Source organism: Macrobrachium nipponense, chromosome 5 (genome assembly GCF_015104395.2).
Source record: "Macrobrachium nipponense isolate FS-2020 chromosome 5, ASM1510439v2, whole genome shotgun sequence".
NCBI classification, from domain to species: domain Eukaryota; kingdom Metazoa; phylum Arthropoda; class Malacostraca; order Decapoda; family Palaemonidae; genus Macrobrachium; species Macrobrachium nipponense.
The window spans coordinates 78,735,460-78,754,137 of NC_061107.1; the positions used below are offsets into that span (position 1 = coordinate 78,735,460).

General features: G+C 38.9%; 1 protein-coding gene across 3 annotated transcripts in view; it reads left to right on the forward strand.

The window, feature by feature from the left end:
- Window positions 1–13,935, forward strand: part of LOC135215443 (transmembrane protein 185B-like) — a 131,374-nt gene extending 117,439 nt beyond the window's left edge. For all 3 annotated transcript variants that reach the window (XM_064250106.1, XM_064250107.1, XM_064250105.1), the window contains 5 exons: window positions 33–116; window positions 1,268–1,444; window positions 2,827–2,950; window positions 11,147–11,379; window positions 13,639–13,935. In XM_064250106.1, coding sequence (XP_064106176.1) covers window positions 33–116; window positions 1,268–1,444; window positions 2,827–2,950; window positions 11,147–11,379 — 618 coding nt within the window. In that variant the 3' untranslated portion in view covers window positions 13,639–13,935. The remainder of the gene's footprint in view (window positions 1–32; window positions 117–1,267; window positions 1,445–2,826; window positions 2,951–11,146; window positions 11,380–13,638) is intronic.
- Window positions 13,936–18,678: the final 4,743 nt, after the last annotated feature.

The window sequence follows — 18,678 nt, forward strand, 5'->3', positions numbered from 1 at the left end:
TTCTGATACATCCTTATCTACTATTCTTACAGCTAGAGCTATTTTGTTCGGTGAATCTGCTTCAGTTTATCTTCATTGCATTGAGACTGGATGAATACATCAAATGGCCTTGGGAGGTATTGTATTTTAAATTTTGAGGAAAAGTATTTAGGTTACAAATAACTGAAGATAATTTTAAGAATAGTGCATGTTATTGAAGTATCTTTATATGCATGGGAGACACTACTTTTACTAAAACCTTAATATCAGTTAAAGTGTAAAGTTAGGTTGGAGTGAGTATATTACGTAGCACGTCGATAGGTTGGGAATGCTCTGACTTGGAGGAGCTCTATTTTTGCCTGGTTCTGTTTGTCACCATTTGTTTTTAACAGGTCATGAGATAAAAAGATGAAAGATAAGAATTTAAATTTATTTCACTACAAACTCATTTTTTTATAATTAGTCCACATTCAGCATCCTCGGACACTTGTTCTTTGTTCTAACAGAGCCTGATTCCCCAGCATTTTATTTTTTATTTATTTATTATTATTTTTTTGTCTCTGAGGATATATTCTGCACACTGAACTCTCTATATCTTTGTTAATCGATTTCCCCATAATTGTATAAAGCACTTAATTAATTTCATCTGGTCATTTTCTTTTATTTTACTTCAGTTGGGTGAAATAAGAAATATAGTTAAAACCTGGCTAGTTACTTGTGACATTCTAGTCAATTATGGATGAAGAAAGTTTATTGAATATATAGCTGAGATTCATTTAATATTTATAATTTCACCAACATCTCCAACCTTTACCAGTCTTGGGAAAATATAATCTTTTAATCTGACTTATAGAAAATACTCTTACAAAAATTGGCAATTTGATGTTATACTAAGACTGCAATCAAGCGATATCTTCACCCCTCAGCTACTCAGAGTACACTAAATGAAAGTGAATAAAACCATGATATATGAAAAATAGCCCTTGGCCCCTTATGATGGTTGACATATCTTTTAACTTATGTTCTGTGTTTGCCTGTGATATTTTTTCCCCATTCCTTTAGGTATTTGATAAATACAGACAGAAGCAGAAGGTAAGAGCATACATGATATTTAGGAATGTATAAAAGTTTTTGTTCTTGGTAGAAATATGTAAATAAGCCAAAACTTGAAGTTTGTCTCTAAAGAAAAAAAAAAAAATGGTGAGAGTAGCCTTGTTGATTGCTAATACAGTATTTTGGATTCAGCTTTTTTGTGTCTTAAGGTACAGTGTAATTGACTTTTTTGCAGATTGTTTTTGTGCCTGCTTGGATATTAATGTGCGTGTCCATAGTAGCTGTGCTGTATTCAATAGTTTTTGCTGGTCTACTTTTGCGTATGCCAGATGTGAACCACGACCGTCGGAGAACTTCCATGAACTCTGCCATTGGTTACACTTGCCTTGTTGCACCATTACTTATATTCTTAGTAAGTTTATTCTTAGTCTTAATTTTACCTTGAAAATACTAGTTGCCAAATAGAAATACATCTGTTACAAAAGAGTTCCTTTGTGTAAATTTTAGGATTCATTAATTTACTTTTATAAGCTTATAAAATAACTTGAGAAGTTTTATAGCATTTGTAATAGCTTGGTAAGAAAGCAGCTAACTACATATCTAGTATTATTTGGTAGATAATATGAAGATTTGTGGTATTCCAGTGCCCAGACTCATATTCCAGTTAAGAGAAATTGATAAGATTGATCACTATCTAGACTTACTTCTGATCATATGTTATTGAAATGAGATCAAATACTCTATACTACTTATTGTGGAGATTGTAATTATAGTATCTGTGATCAGGAAATGATGACGGATTAGAAAACATACCTCTCCTGAGTAAATGTTGTTCATTCTCCTTTTAAATAGATTTTTTGTTTGGTCTTCAGCTTTGTATATTGTAGGGAAAAACTAGTTACATATATATATATCTATATATATATAATATATATATATATATATATATATATATATAGATATATATATATATATAATATATATATATATCTATATATAAAAAAAAAATTATATATATATATATATTAAATTTTTTCCATTTCGTAAGGTTAACATCTGACACCATCCATTGTTCAGTGAATTACTTATGTTTTATAAGAAAGCTCATAAATCTTGTTACCCTTTACATTTACGTTCAGTTATTATAGACTGTACTATCCATCTTGTGATTGTATTAGGCTGAGAGGTATGGATAAACTAATCCTTTATAATAATAGTAATACGTAAGTGGATAGGTTAGTACATATGTTTTCTTGTCTCTCTCTCAAGCTCATCATCATAAACATTTTTATATTAGCTTTTCCCTTTATGTGGTGAGGTGTTAAATGTTAAATGATTTCACAATTACTTTCTGCATGAACTGCCATCATTTACAGTTGAAATATTTAAAAATATAATTACGTATAGGAGTAATCATCGAGATGAAATGTAGTTTAAATGATTTGGAGCAAAAATTCTTGAAAGTTAGTAACATAAAAGAGCAATAGTATATATATTTATTATCCTTTGATATTGAAGAATATCCCAAATTCCTAGGCAGCAATGCCTTATTTTATTGTAAAAATGAACTTTTTTTACAATATAATTATTGTGATAATGACTTTGCAAAAGATAATAGGCACTGAATCATGGTAGTGTTTCTAATGTGTATTATTTAGATGGTACTGTATCAGATTACAACATTTAGTAGGAAAGTTTTCATGTATTTTATTATAACAGGGACTTAATACGATGTATTTGCTTTAATTTGAATTAAATGAACTGTATTTGTAATAGTGAAATTTTACCTTTTAGATCACACTGACCAGCAAGATGAATGGCAACACTACTGCAACCTACACATCAGTGGCTTCTCCACTGTACATTTCTTATATGACACTCATCATTATGTCATTTAGCACAAAGAGAGCAAACCAGTGTAAGTAACTTTTAACTGTTTATTCTATTTAGTGGAAGTTGTTTTAACCTTTTTAGAAAGGCCATCTCAGAAAGACCATGACCACAGCAGGGTTAAATGATTTTAATTGTCCCTTTTCCAAACCAGTGATCATTACACAGGAGTTTTATGTCCAAGCTTGATTTAATAAGACTGCTAAGACTATTAATAGAGAATACTAAAATTATTTATTGTCATTATCTCTCGATTTTTGTTTGCTATAAAGCGTCTAGGCAAAACCCACCTTTTGGGATAGCAATCTTGTCTCAGCAGAAAGAAGCCAAATCTTCTCCCCCTTTTTTTTTTATCATCTCAGCTTCAGAAATATATTTATTTGAATGCTTCCCAAAAAAGTTTTGTGTCTTTGCTAATTGTAAGGCGTGAATCTTAGTGCAACAAGCTCCTCCCCTTTGGTCTAATGCACTTTTTCATGTTAGTTATCTTGCTGTTGGGGAAAGAAATGGGATTCAGAGACAGAATTTTCTCACTTTAACATCATTGCAAGTTAAGGATTTGCCTCTGGCTTGGTGGCAGGTGAATAGTTTAAAAATTAACTTGAGTATAATACAGTCAGTCAGTTTTTTTTATATAGGGTTATAGATTGCTCCCCTTGTTTCATTGTTGCATGTTGAGAGTTGCCAACTATAAGGGGGAAATCAACCCATCCTTGTCAGGATGTGGGCTATAATTTTGATTCATTTTGATATCCAAAAGGGTGTGGGTGGGGGGACAGAAAAAAGGTACTTCATGTTAACTGGGAATCACAGCATGTGGAACTGACCACGAGAATAACTTATATAGGAAAGATGTGTATGCATTAGTTGCACTTTCCTTTTTTACTGAAGAATTGAAATTATGCATAGTATACCATGTATTAGGAGAATGTGCTAGAGATAGTCTGAAACAAAAATTGTTGTAATTTTATCTTTCTTGATTGTCTTCATGACGAAAGTGTAACACTGTGCATTTCAAGATTCATTTGATATTTACTAAATCTATTAAATTTGGTTTTCATACATTCAACTTCCCTGTCAGATATATACTTAGCTATAGACTCTGTCGTCCCCGATAGAAATTCGAATTTCGCGGCACACGCTACAGGTAGGTAGGTCAGGTGATCTACCGTCCCGCCGCTGGGTGGCAGGGATAGGAACCATTACCTTCTAGAACCAGATTTTCTCTATCGGTTGGAATGTAAACATACGTTTGCAGTTCCTCCTGACTTGATTTTCGTGTTTCATCGCCATCGATCTTCTGGGCTGTCTTTTGCAGGGAAGTACTGGGTCTTTGGTTCGGCATACGCTTTTATTAACTTTTTAATGAATTTCGCTTCGAAATTTCGAAGAAAATATTAAGTGAAACTACCGAAATTATCGGTAGACACTCACATAGTTTGCAATAAAGGGAATTATTAATATTTATTCATTATTAATGTAATAAAGGTTACAACTTTATTGAGGAAATATTAAACTCTAATTTCCTACTTTAGGAAGTCAGAAAAGCATATAACTAGATACGCATACTTTAAAAGCTTTAATAGCGTTTGTGCTAACGAGCAGTTAGAGTATTAGCAGTACTAGTAGTTGTTGCATCCTCATCACCTTCTTACTCCACAGAAACTACAAATTTATATATGCAAATTTGAAGATAATGGATGTAGCTCAAAATACGAGCTCTTAAAAGGTAAGAAGTGAATAGTATAGTGTTCCCCATTGAAGTGGAGGGTGTGTCTGATCGGCTCTGTCTCGCTCCCAGGTCTAGACCTCTTCCAAACTCACAAGCCCAGAGGAGAAGGAATGTCGAAAGCCGCACGGAGGTTTCAGAGACTCCCCACCGATCAGGCATCCCCTCGGCAGACTCTGTAGAACGTCCCAGACTGCCAAGTTCGCCATTGGAAAGGCGTCCTAAAATAGTGGAGGGTGCGTTCCGATCGGCTCTGTCTCGCTCTCAGGCCTAGACCTCTTCCAAGCTCACAAGCCCAGAGGAGGAGGAATGTCGAAAGCCTTAAGGAGGTTTCAGAGAATCCCCACCGGTCGGGCGTCCCCTCGGCAGGATCTGTAGTAGCGTCCCAGATAGCCCAAGGATAGCCGTTGGAAAGGCATCCTAAAACATTTTTTTTTTTTTTTTTTTTTTTTTTTTTTTTTTCCTCCGTCATCCGAGTCTTCATCGAAAGGAAAATAGGGTGGAGTTCTGACAAGCTGTCGAGAACTTCTAAAAGATCGTGGAAATCGCCAGCTTGGGATTCTAGCCCGGAAAGTTTTCCGGAAGACTATCCACCTGAGAAGAAGAAGAAAGACATTTATTCATTAAATCCTCCTTCCCCTAGATCGGATACGGAGAAAGAAGACGACGCTACGAAGATCCTAGGAGAAAGGCAACAGTAGATATCTTCGTTAATAGAAGTTTTGAAGAAGGATCCTCCCAGGAGAAAGGATCGCTTCCTTCCCGTTAAGAAATCCCGTCCGATAGAAGTCTTGACAGCTCGGACGAGGCGGCCAGGCGCAAATCGCCAACAAGGCGAGAGGATTCTAAAGAGGCGCCTGAAGCGGCTGAAATGAGGCACAAAGCGCCTGAAACGATACGCAAAGAGCCTGAGGCGCCTGAAACGAGGCGCAAAGCGCCTGAGGTGCCTGAAAAGAGGCGCAAAGCTCCTGAAGCGCCTGAAACGAGGTGCAAAGCGCCTGAGATGAGGCGCAAAGTGCCTGAAGCTATAAACCAGGATCTTCATCGGATATGGAGTTAGAGCCTGATTCTGCGAAAGGTGAAAGACATTCGAGGCCTTCTCCTGATAAGGACGGGAGTTGTTGCACTGGCGGCCGTCGCCCTTCTCAGGATAGTCTTAATGAAAGTAAAGGCAAGAGCAAGATCGGCTTTTTTCCTGGCGGGGACTCAAGATGTCGCACAGGCGGCTGTAGCCCTTGTCAGGTTAGAATCGGTGCTAAAAGCTCTTCACCTTACGAAAGGAGGCGCTCTCCTCCGGTTGCTCATTTTTCTCCCAACTTGATGGACAGGAAATGGAAGATAGATCGGAATTGGAAGCCAATAAGGGAGCAGGTCTCTCAGTTTATAAGACCTTAGCGACCTTTTTTATTGAAAAAATTAGTTCATTACTAATAAGACGATATTAAAATCTTCCCTCTTCTAAAAAAATGCAACCAACCATTTACAGAAAGAGTGGCAATCGTTTGCAAATTGAACAAGATTCGTACGAGCTCTCATTCATTGATTAGAGGCTCTTCCAGAGAATAGAGGCCTAGAATACGGCCTTATATCCAAGAGAATAAAAATTTGAGGGATTCTCTTCGATCCTAGGGTTTTCATTGCGATCTCTTTCGACTAATACTAATTCGTGTTTATTGACGAAAAGAATGAAGAGGGCAAGATTTCCATTCTCTCTCTGCATCGGAGAGGAAAGAATGTAGTAAGAAGACTTGGTGTATATGACTGAATGACAAGTCATATACACATACCATAGTTGCCTTTGTGGTTCGCTACGGAGTTATCTATATCCTTACAGGATTTTCCTGGTAAGGACTTCGCTCAAAAGGTTTGTTACGACAATACCTACTCAGCTTCGGTATTTAACAAAGGTTGTTTGGCTTAAATTTGCATTATTGAGAGCTTCCTTAGGCTCGAGAATAATTTTATATTCCTTCATTGAATGAAGTAACTGGCAACTCAGGATGAATGCAGCCAGGTAGCGAACGAGACGGCCGGGCTGTCATTGTAAGGCCAATACAATACCATCCAGTTCTCGGTCATGAGCAGTCGGTTACATCTCTCTCTCCAACGGGATCGAATGGTTAACCGTATATATTCCCCCTACAATCATGGACTTAGTCTCGAATGGAGGGGATAGTCAAGCTAACATAAATAAAATATTGTCTGCCTTTTGCTAAGAAGCTTTCAATAAGAAAGATATTATAACCTTTCAATGCTGTTTACCGTAGGTAACATTATTAAAGGATTCTAACGCAGCAGAACATTATATTATATAATGCTCTCATGCTTACGAAAGCATGGCTTATTAGAATACATGCTTAGTGAGAAGATGGATGTAGTAGAGAATTCACTTTAAGACTACGGCATGGTCAAGTCTTTCGAGAAACGCACACAACCTTTTTAGAATCGGATATTGCTCAAGAGAAGATGGATGAGTGAAATGGGAAACATTCTCTTCGTGGCAGAAATTGTTTCCCTGAATGGACTATACTACGTATATAAGAGTTTTTTCCTACTAAGAACGGAATTAACATGTGAAAGGATGTCGGGTACCATATAGGCACAGATGTTCTGGCACATAACATAAAGAGAATTAGAAGAAAGCGCCAGCCTGGCGCGCCTGGCGCAAAGTGCCAGAAGCGCCAACCTGGTGCAATGCACCAAGAGCACCATCCAAGATATTTTCTCGTTTTAGCGAGTTATTAACCTAAGAGTCCAGTAGCCTCTCAGACAGCAGGCTCAGTAACGGCAAGATTCGTTCCTGATTTCGTTACCCATTTAATCACTTAGGCCAATTCCACGACACTCTCATATCACAAAGAGCATCGAGAATCTCTTTTTTCGCTCCTGTTCGCGTTAACAAAGAGAACCTATTTGGAAAACAGACAGGGAACGTAACGATCCTTAAGAGGTTCGATGCAAGATTTTGCATGTCCGTGAGAACCTTCTCGATCAACGATAATAACTGTTAACGTATGTCTAACATTTATTGGAAAGAGTTGTGAGAACCTGCGGAAAGTCTTCTTCATAGATCTCTTAGCAAGGTAGAAGACAAACAGGCTTCCATAGACTGCTTCCGTTTCCTCGAACCAAGAGAGGTAGCAATATACGTCATCTTTATTTTATAGAAAGGGGAATAAACTTTAGTCTTTTTTCCCCTAAATATAAATTCTTTACAGAATTTAAGATAAAGGGCATCAAAGAAAGAGAGGATAATACTTTATGCCTCATTTTGGCCTTAGAGAGGTTGGATTCACAGAGGTCACGTTCTTCTCATAGCATGTTTTGGAAGTCTTTTCCAAGACAGTCTGAATATTCTATCAGCATCTATTATAAATAGACCTTAACAACCTCTCCACTCTGAGTCTGTCTGCGTGCAGACTGACCAGAAGTGGACATAAATGAGAGGATTTTTCAAGGTAAATGACAATAGTCATGAATAAGATATAGAATTGCTGCAGATCGTGCTAGAGGGAATGAGGAAACTGTCCTCTTCCGATACCTCTGTGAACCACATAGCGGTTTTTTCTTCCCTTTCAGAGGGAAGAATCACCTTTGTATATATCTGCTATCAAAGAACGCAGTAAAAGGCTATACTGTCTCTACAAAGGGAATTGGAGATAGCAGAGGATTAAGATCTTCGGGATCTTATACGATACCTCAATATGACAAGAGTAGGATATCATGTACTTCTAGTGGGATCTATTTTGTGGCCACAGATTCCATGTTCCGACAAGATGGAACTGCTCCTCACCAAACTTCTTTGAGAAATTTTTATGAGGGAATTCTTTGTTTCTCTTGGTCCTAAACGACCAAGAAGACAAGTGAATTTTTTGAGCATTGGAATCTCACATCAGATTCTATGGAGACTAGGCAATGGGTTCTTGCCAGCATAGTATGTCTGGCAAAAGAACTAAAACCCCCTATTCCTGATTCAATGTTTTCAGATAGAGGTTTCGTTGGCCAGGCAGGGTACTTACATTTTCATTTACAGTAGAATGGTTCAAACGTTTGCCTACAGAGTCTTTGGAATGCGATGACGGCTCGAAATGCTTCCCAGAAGGTGTTCAGAGGGATACAATAAAGAGCTAGAAATCAGGAGTACTCCCAATTTCAGCTCGGAGTCTCCTTCGACTTCCAGGCTTCTTCCCTTCCTTCGTGCAAGGATAGGGAAGATTCTGCAATGAGAAACCCATTCAACATGTAAGAAGAGATCTCGTGAGCAACGGAAGTATTCAAGAAGGACCCTCCTCGGAGGAAGACTTCTCTCGTACGGTTAGATATCCTATCGTCTACTGGATGTAGCTGACTACAATCACCTCCCCTTGCCGGAGAGGCCAAAGCTCAAAGTGGAAGAACTTCTTCCACTCTTCTCCAGTCTCCTGATAAACTATTGTGGATGTTCAGGACTTTTGGGCAATGTAGCGCCAACCAGGTGCCATATGCCAAAACAGGCGTAAAAAACGCCAGAGGCAAACAGTCCCAAGAACACTGTCATTGTCTGATGAGGAGAAAGAGCAGGCCTACAACCTGGCACAGATGTGCTAGAGGCGAACAAATTGGACAGATAAGAGTGTCCGATGTGGACATCGCCAAACATCCTCGAGAGACTACCAAGCTCGAAACTCCGGCAAGTGGGGAGCAGCCAGGCAGGCGCTAGCGGCCAGGCAGGCGCGAGGCCCCAGCCAGGCGCCAGGCCCCAGCCAGGCGCCAGCCAGGCTCTAGGCTTCATCCAGAAGAGATCCATTTCAAAGGAAGCCCTGGTCTTCTTTGAAACAAGTGTGATCGCTAAAGCACTTCATGAATAACTTGATGATTCCTTCAAACAGCTGAGAATTAAAAGCGCTTGAAGTGCGAGCTTTTATGAATTCTTGTTCGTTCCATAACATTATGTCGTGAAGGACATATTAGCTGTAACTTACGGGAGATGCAACTCTGTGTTGACTTCCCTTTGCACGAAGGAGGTCAAGTTGACCTATGAGAGATCCTTCTCTCTTGGTTTTACGTGTCTACGGATACGTTGCTGGGATAGGGAGCCGACACTGATCCTTAACTAAGTGAGTTAATTTTTATGTTAACATAGTGTTTTTTCTTTGGTTTGTTTGAAAGGAGTTTGGGGATAGCTCTTTTCAAACTAAGCACAAACCCTCGTGTTAGGATCAGGTGATCGGGATCGGTGTTGTGCTCCTTAATTATGCCCCTAGGCATAGGTGTATTGTCATTTAAGTGAATAATACCCCATTGACAAATGACCATTAGATTCTGTCGAATAAGTGGATAAGACCCCATTGACAGATCTACAAGAACTCTTAGCCATAGGTCACATCCTCGCTGAGGCTCTTGAGACGAAGCAGACTACTAGCAATAGCTAGGAAGTCGACCCTTCGTCTAAACACATAGGAACCAAGGTTTTATTTATTTATTACCTACAATGTATGTTGTTTACCTGTCTAATCAGTAATTAGCTGTCTCTTACCCTCCTCCAAAGGTGCCAATCAGCTAAGTATATATCTGACAGGGAAGTTGAATGTATGAAAATGATATTGTTATTGTACAATAAAGTTTCATACATACTTACCTGGCAGATATATACGATTGAATGGCCCACCCAGCCTCCCCGCAGGAGACAGGTGGAAGAGAAAATCTGGTTCTAGAAGGTAATGGTTCCTATTCCTGCCACCCAGCGGCGGGACGGTAGATCACCTGACCGACCTACCTACCTGTAGCGTGAGCTGCGAAATTCGAATTTCTATCGGGGACGACGGAGTCTATAGCTAAGTATATATCTGCCAGGTAAGTATGTATGAAACTTTATTGTACAATAACAATATCATTTTTTGTATGTAAATATGTAAATGAAATCATAAAAAAAATTTAAGTTAAATAACATTCAAGTGCTTACCATTGATTGCATTGAAGATATTTATCTTGGATATTCAATGTTGACTCCTTTGAGAATGAACAGCGGCTACGAAAATAGGTTTTTTCTATGTCAAAACCTATTTTTTTGTAGACCCATATGAAAGTGTTGAGAGAAAAGGTTAGAAAATTTTGCATGTTTGGTCTAAAAGGGATCTTAGGAAAGGACTTAGTTTTTAGGAAGTGTGAGTTAGTAAGTAACTGGTAAATATTAATGGCACAGTATGCAATCTTGGTAAGCTGCTGAAGTGCCTTTTTTGTAGATATTGGAGCAGCAAATGTGATGTTACCTGCACTGGGGTTTATATGCAATTCAGCAGTATGAATATGGCAGTGACCTTGTAAGGGATACTGTTTAGTACTCGTGGAAAGATATAACACCAGTTGGACATAACTTTTTTGATTGTGTGATATTTGTTCTGTGGTTGCTGATTTTTGCTAATAATCAGGAATAGTTGTGAGGGAAGAGGAACTATAAGAAAACTAAACTGATTATTTGCAGTATATTTCATTAACTGTCAACTAACTGCATTTCAGGGTGGTTTGGCCTTCGTAAAGACCTGTGTCAGTTCTTGTTAGGAGTTTGTCCCTTGCTGCAAGAATATGCCAACATCTCGTATAGTATGCCTCATGCAGAGGATCGACAAACAGAGAGTGTAACCTCAATAGAAGGTGGAATAATTGGTTCAGATAAAAAAGATGGAAGTGGCTCTCATAGACTAGAACATCGTGTAGTTGTTCCAGCTGTTAGTCTTGAAGTGCCTGATTAGGTAAGTAAATTTTGTTTTCTTCTTTTTTTGGAAATATATTTGGAGGAGGCAGTGGAGAGAACTTATTTGACACATAATGCCATAAAGGGAAAGTTAATACCACCGATGTGGTTTGTAGAATGCAAGTATTATTTGTAATAAAATATTACCCTGTAAATTAAGGAAAAACTAGGAAAAGCATGCACAAAGAAAACTGAGACATTTTAATGCATAATGAAGGCTGTAAACCACCACCTGTCTCTTGTCCAGGTCCTACCATCTCAAAGTTAAGTTTGTCCTTGTAATAATGTAATTTTAAAATTTTGTTTTCCTTTCCTGTATTTTGGTATTCAATCACAGCTACAGAATTTTACATCTCTAATACTATAGAATGAGACAAAGTTGCAAACCCAGTCATAAATTAGATTTTTCACAATGAACCTGCTCAGCAAAAGCAGTCAATTCTTTGATAATGACTAGTAATCAGAATCCTAAAGGATTAACAATAAGTAAAAAAAAAAAATCTAAATTTTATTTCTGTTATTCTAATACAGCCCTTTTCATTCCACTTTTTAAATATACCATGGACTGATCTTCCATAGCTCTGATAGAGGCTTGCTTACCAAGCAAGTGCCAATGCTCTAATTTTATGTATACATATGGAGTATTGTTTAGTACAAGCTAGAATGACAGTTGAATCTTTGAACTGGGGAAGGAAGGGGTTAGCTGCACACTCCTTTCTTCAGCCACCACAGTAATCAGATGCTACCCTCTCTTCCTATGTCGTTGGATCTTGGATGAATACCTGTTTTTGTTATTCTGTTTTACCTTTTCCCTTGCCTGTGCATTTACTTTTGCCTGGTTACTATGTCTTTTGGCCCTGTTTTTCTCTTATGGAGAATTAAGAAGGGTCATAGGAGTACTGTGTAACCATTTCATGTCCCCCATTTTGTTAAATCCACATACAGAGGGAGACAATGTAATTGTGCCTGTATTGTAGAGAAAGTCTCTACTTAAGATATTGCCATCTTTGAATGTTCTGGTAGCCTGTCAGTAGTTGTGTTTTTTATTCCTTAGCTGGAAGGAACAATGACCAACTAGCTATCAATGTGTTTTTTCAGCCATGCCAGTCCCTTTGTTTGTTTCCCTCCTCTCTGCCAGCAATCTGGTGTGCAAGAAGTATCTCTAAAGAGTTGGGTAAGAAGGTGAAAAGGAAGAAATATTGTTGTTCTCCCTTGTTTTCATCATTCTCCACTTCGTTGTTGTCATCTTCATCCTCAGACTTCCTCATGATAAGAAAAATGGGAAATTCAAGGCCCGAAGAAAGAGGTTCAGGTGGACTTCTTATCACACCTCTTCTCATCAGTAGAGAAGTGTCATTTTACCTCCTGTTCTGGTTCTCCAACTCAAGAATCGAGGCTTCTCATGGGGTAGCCCTGCTCTGTGCTGTGCTATAGAGTAGGCCTGCACAGCCTGCCTGCTCACAGTCACCATATTACGTGCAGGTGTGCAACAGATGGGGTTCTCCCTATTGTATACCTTTGGGTGTATGTTGGCAAGACCCTACACCATCTCACTTGGTTCAATTGTGCTTTCCATGGCATTTGCAACCATAACAACTTGTACAATGATTTCTTTCACTTCTCATGGATGTAGTCCTTCACACCAGCATTTGGAGAGAGAGAGAGAGAGAGAGAGAGAAGAGTGGTGTAACCTCTTGAACCTTTCCCTGATCTCTGTACTTAGTTGCAACTATTGGAGTCGTGGGTTGTATTGTTTCTCGGAACTTTTTGTTTCTATGCAAGTTCCCTTTCCCTTTGGGGAATTTAGGTGCAGGGCCCTACCCCTCCAGTCTTACATAACAGCAATATAAGGCTGTTTTGGTTTGTCATTACTTGCTTGCGCAGGCAACAAGAAGATTGACTTTCTTGGTGTGATGTAGTCTTTTTATGCCCCAAATGAGTGTTAAGCCTCTGTAGATGAAAGGCAAATTGTTGTATACCCATAGAAGTAAATAACAGATTTCCAGAGCCTTAGCCTTCCATATTTGCTATACCCACCTGAACCACCCTGCTTTTTTCCTGTGAAGAATGAAATAGCATGTGAGAGGAGAGCATGAGTAAACCCTCCCCCCCCCTCCACCATTAACTACATACCTTGTTTACTAAAATTCAACAGCCATTCCAGCTTGTACTGAAGGATGCTCCACATATGAAAGACTGGTTTTTATACCTAGGAATTTAGAGATGGCTTCAAAAATTTATTTTATCTTTATTTCAGGAATATTATCTCTCTGTTTTCTGGGGGATACCAGTCTTGTAGAATGCTGTCTCCCAGTGAGATTTAATTACTCCACAGCAGTGATGTAGGAATGGCTTAAGAAACCTTCCATGCCTACAAAGCTGCACTATGCAAGTTTCATATTCACATGCATTGTCATCCCATATATATCATATTTTATGAGTAAACTAACCAGTTTTCACAAATGAATATTTTCTTGTCAGAACAATTATATAAAAAATGTTTTTCAAAGAAAAACTTACAGATGGAAGAATAATAACTTTGTACTGTGAAAGATTTTTGTAAAACTATGTTCATACTACACAAATAGGAAAGTGCCTCGAGATTTCCATTGAAATTGCAAAAAAATATTTAAAATTTGTGTCATTGACTGTTTATAAGGGTATAAACATACCTGTACAACTTATATTTTGGGATTTAAAAATTTGTGATTACACTTTCATAGCAGAAAGGTTGAGAGACTGCTTTGTGAAATGATTAAAGGCCATTCATGTTTGAGTTGACATCACAAGATAACTGCCATATCTTTTTATACACAAAACAGAGGAAATAAACTGTAAATTACTTTTGAAGTAGTCTTGTTAAATTCTTTCAAGACAAATACTTTGTAGTAGTTTATGTATAATTACAACAAGAAGGGCTTTTGTTCAAATTGGGGAAAGAATTAAGTTTCATTGTTTGAAATTGTCTATTGGAGATTTAGATATTAGCAAGAAGATTATTTCTGCTATTAGAGATGAACCAGACCACTTTATAAAATCTTGTTGGCATCTCGACAGAACTTGTTTATGAACGACATGCACTTTGTACTGCAAATGTGATCTTTCAACCTTATTTGCTCTTTCTTTTAATGAATGGAGACATGCATTTATATTCAATTTTGTCACTATGTTCAAACTTAGAACTAATAATGTGTATGTAAAAAAATTTCCCGATGTTAGTGAATGTTAATTTAAATGTATTCTGTAAATGCTAATACATTGTTCTTTTTTTCATTGCTAATGCATACTTGTATAGCAAAGAACCTGTTTTTGGTAGCTGCTGTGACTCAAACCCACCTAGGCATGGGACTAGGGCGAACATTTATCTTATCTTCCATAGACCCAGTGTTTAATGAAGATGCAGGTGACTTGTCATCACAGCTGTGTGAGTATGATGTAGACAAGGTAATCTTTGTAGGACAGGAGAAAGAGCCCTCCTTTCCAGAGTCCTTTTTTATTCCACCACTGTGCCAATATGTGCTATACAGGCTGAGACCAACTATAAAAGAATTCTTTGTGATTGGTTGGTTTGTCTTAAGGAGCCTTGAGGACCCATAAGATTGTAATTCCTTTGAGGACTCGCAGTAGCTACCAAAAAATAGGTTTTCTACATCAATTTTTTTTCTTTTTTACTCTTGCTCCAGCTTGTACATGTATGTTCATAACTGAAATTACTATAGGAGATTGAGAAGAATGTTTACTAATATAAGGTTCCTTGTTTTCATGAATGTATGAATTTTGGGCCCTATGTCCCATTGCTAGTGTTGGGAAGGCCATTCACCACTGTTCCTTGTTTGTAAAAAGAAAATTGTCGAATATGAACAGCAGTTCAGTAATTTTTAAAGGATAAGATGGAAGTGTAATTTTCTTCTGATAGTACCACAATCAAGGAGGATGTACTGATCCTTACTACAGTAGATTCACATCAGCCGTGCATTTGATGTCTAGGCCAGTCCCTACAATGCTAGAAACTCGCAGTCTTGCTCGAGAGTTCATATAGGCAGGATGTATATCCCAACTCTCCTGAGGGATGCATTTGAAAGTTGTATCCCTCAGGAGAGGTGGAACATACATCCTGCCTATGTGAACTCGAGAGAGACTGAGAGTTTTCAGCCCTGTGATCAGCTTATCAGCACTGTAGGGACTGGCCTAGACATCAGATACACTGGTGATGTGAATCTACTATAGTACACGATTGATAGCCATCCCAAACAGTACTGTGAGTACAACAAATCCATCATTGCAGCTTATAATAATTGCTTTGACAGCAACAATATCTTCTTTCATTTTTTAAAATTATAAAATGAACACTGCCATTTTATTAACAGGCTCCAGCTGTTTCCACAACTTTGTCAGTGAAAGGTGGTAAAACTGTATAGTTATATACATAAAGTGACAGAAAATTAAGGTACAAAAGAAATATACAACTAAAAAGTATCCTTTGGAGGTCTTATACTTACCTAGGCTATGGTCAATATTTGGGGGACCTTTTGTGCCATTAAATTTGATTTTGTCCACGTACATCTAGACTTCATTATTCCATTACAAACTCTAGGAAGCAAGGTTCTTCAAGATTGCTCATCATAATTTGCCACCAACATTTAGTTACCAATATCCCTCCTTTCAATTTAATTCTTTTACCATACATCACCGACTTCTAATCTTAACAGATAGTCTCTGGAGGTCTGTTAGCCATTAGCATATGGTGATTATGCGTATGCAGCCAAAGATGGTTGTGTTGTTTATACAAGTTATAGGAGACTGACTGAATTTCCTGTACATAACCATATATGCAATATTATGCAAAACAGTCAATTTGGTGCACTGTCAGTCACATGAAATACTTTTGGTATTGCATTATTTTTGCCCAAGGAAAAACCTAATGTTTTTAAAAGTTTAAGAGATGTACATTCTACATTATTTATTAAAAAAAAAAACAAAAAAAAAAAAAAAAAAAAAAAAAAAAAAAAAAAAAAAACTATCATTATTATTAAAGAGGTACTCTTATTCTTTTGTATTCAGTGTTTATCTTACCTTTATAGGTTTTGGTTTTATGGTATTATTTTTATATAAAGCAAATTTATTTGTTCTTACAAAGTATACAAACCATCTCTACACAGGAGTATACTTCAACACAAAAGCTAGTTTGGTTCACAAAGCAGTGTGAGTCATACCTGGCTGGAAACACATTTCTTCCAATTGCATGGCAAATCACTGGTCAGCAGTCTAAATCCCAAAAGAGGTGGTGTATCTTCATCTATTTCCAAATAATATTGCTTTCTTGTAATACACTCCATTATTTCTCATCACACCTTCCTATGTCATTCACATTTGGTACCAGTTGGTTGCTTTCCTATATCATTCACATTTGGTACCAATTGGTTGCTATGTGTCTCTCTCATCAGTGTTTGGAGATTGCTTTTTTTATTAAAAAAAATGTTATGTAAGGAGTGGCAGTCCTTTCAGAAGGCACTGTGGCTGTAGTTCATTTTCCTCTTTCCCACTTCATGTAGTTTGGTGTTGGATGGTTTCATAGGTTACCTAGTATGGTCGTAGAGAGAAACTCTTATCTCATTTACTGTATTATGCTACAATTTTTCAAAGGTTTCAAGAAATTGCAGGCAAGGGTGGTCTTGCGTTGATCTGTAATTTTCTTGGCTAAGTTTTATTTCCTTAAGATTTGCAGTGCTGAGAAAGTGCAGTCTTAGGTAGTCTTATACATAATTGTGTTAACTTTTTTTTTTTTTTAACCTAGATTGCAAGACCACCCCATGCCTACAATTTCTTGAAACCTAGGAAAAAAATAACAATTTGTAAAAAATTGTATTTTTCCTAACTATACAAACCTGAGGTCCTTTAACAATAGGAATGTAACTTGCGGCAGCTGGAACCGGTCGTAAGCTTCGAACAAGGAAGTTCGGTAGTTAACTGCTTGTCCAACAGTCAGCGCACCACGCGACTGGGAGGTGAAGATTCACTTTGCTTTAGGCCCAGGAAAACAGAGTGAGGGGTGGCATGAGGTGAGACTATGTGTAAAGGACCTCAGGTTTGTATAGTTAGGAAGTGGTCCAAGGAGAAACCCGTGATTAACTGAATCCGTGATTGCTGATCCACGACTGAGCGAGGCCCCACTGTATGCCACTACTGTGGTGTTGTCGCACATCAACACCACCGAGTGTCCCATCAGGCGGTCCTGGAACTCTTGGAGAGCAAGGAACGCTGCCTTGAGCTCCAGGACGTTGATGTGTAGGTGCTTGTCGTGATGATCCCACACTCCTGCAGCCAGCAACTCCTCCAGGTGTGCGCCCCATCCCTCAGTTGACGTGTCTGAAAACAGCAACATTTCCGGGGGGGGGGGAAGTGTGGAGAGGCACTCCTCTTATGAGGTTCCTGTCGTCCAGCCACCAGGCTAGGTCCTGTCTCACCTCCTCCGTGAGGAACACGGGGAAGTATGGCGGGGGTCTTGCCTGTGACCAACTCTCCTTTAGTCTTCACTGGACGCCCGTGAGGGACTAACTTCTCAAGTTACGACAGGTGGCCGATCACGACTTGCCACTGCTTAGCTGGCTGTTCCTGCCAAGACAGGAACTGGTAGGCTGCCTCCCTGAATCTGCTGATCCGCAAGTCTGCGGGGAACACTCGTCCTGCTACCGTATTGATCAGCATACCCAGGTACTTCATCCTCTACTTGGGCTCGGGATCTGACTTCTCGAAGCTCACCACGATCCCCAGATTGCGGCAGAACTCGAGGAGTCGATCCCTGTCCCGTAGCAACTGAGGACTAACCAGTCGTTGAGATACCTCAAGAGACGTATCTCTGACGAGTGGGCCCAAGCAGACACCGGAGTGAACACTCGCGTGAACACCTGTGGGGCGGTTGAGAGACCGAAGCAAAGTGCCCCGAATTGGTATACCGTCCCGTCAAGGATGAAGCGGAGGTACTTCCTGGAGGATTGATGAACGGGTATCTGGAAATACGCGTCCTTCAAGTCCACCGCCGAAAGCATGGAGTCGAGCACGGAGCGTGCCGTCTCCATCGTGAACCGAGACTGGCAAATGAATCGGTTCAGGGGAGAGAGATCTATCACTGGGCGCCAGCCTCCCGAAGACTTCTTCACCAGGAAAAGATGGCTGTAGAAGCCCGGTGACCGATCCCTGACGATTTCCACAGCTCCTTTGCTTAGCATGGCTTGGACTTCCTGCCGAAGTGCTACGTCCTTGGATGTTACGGGTACGTAGGTCTGAAGGTGGACCGGGT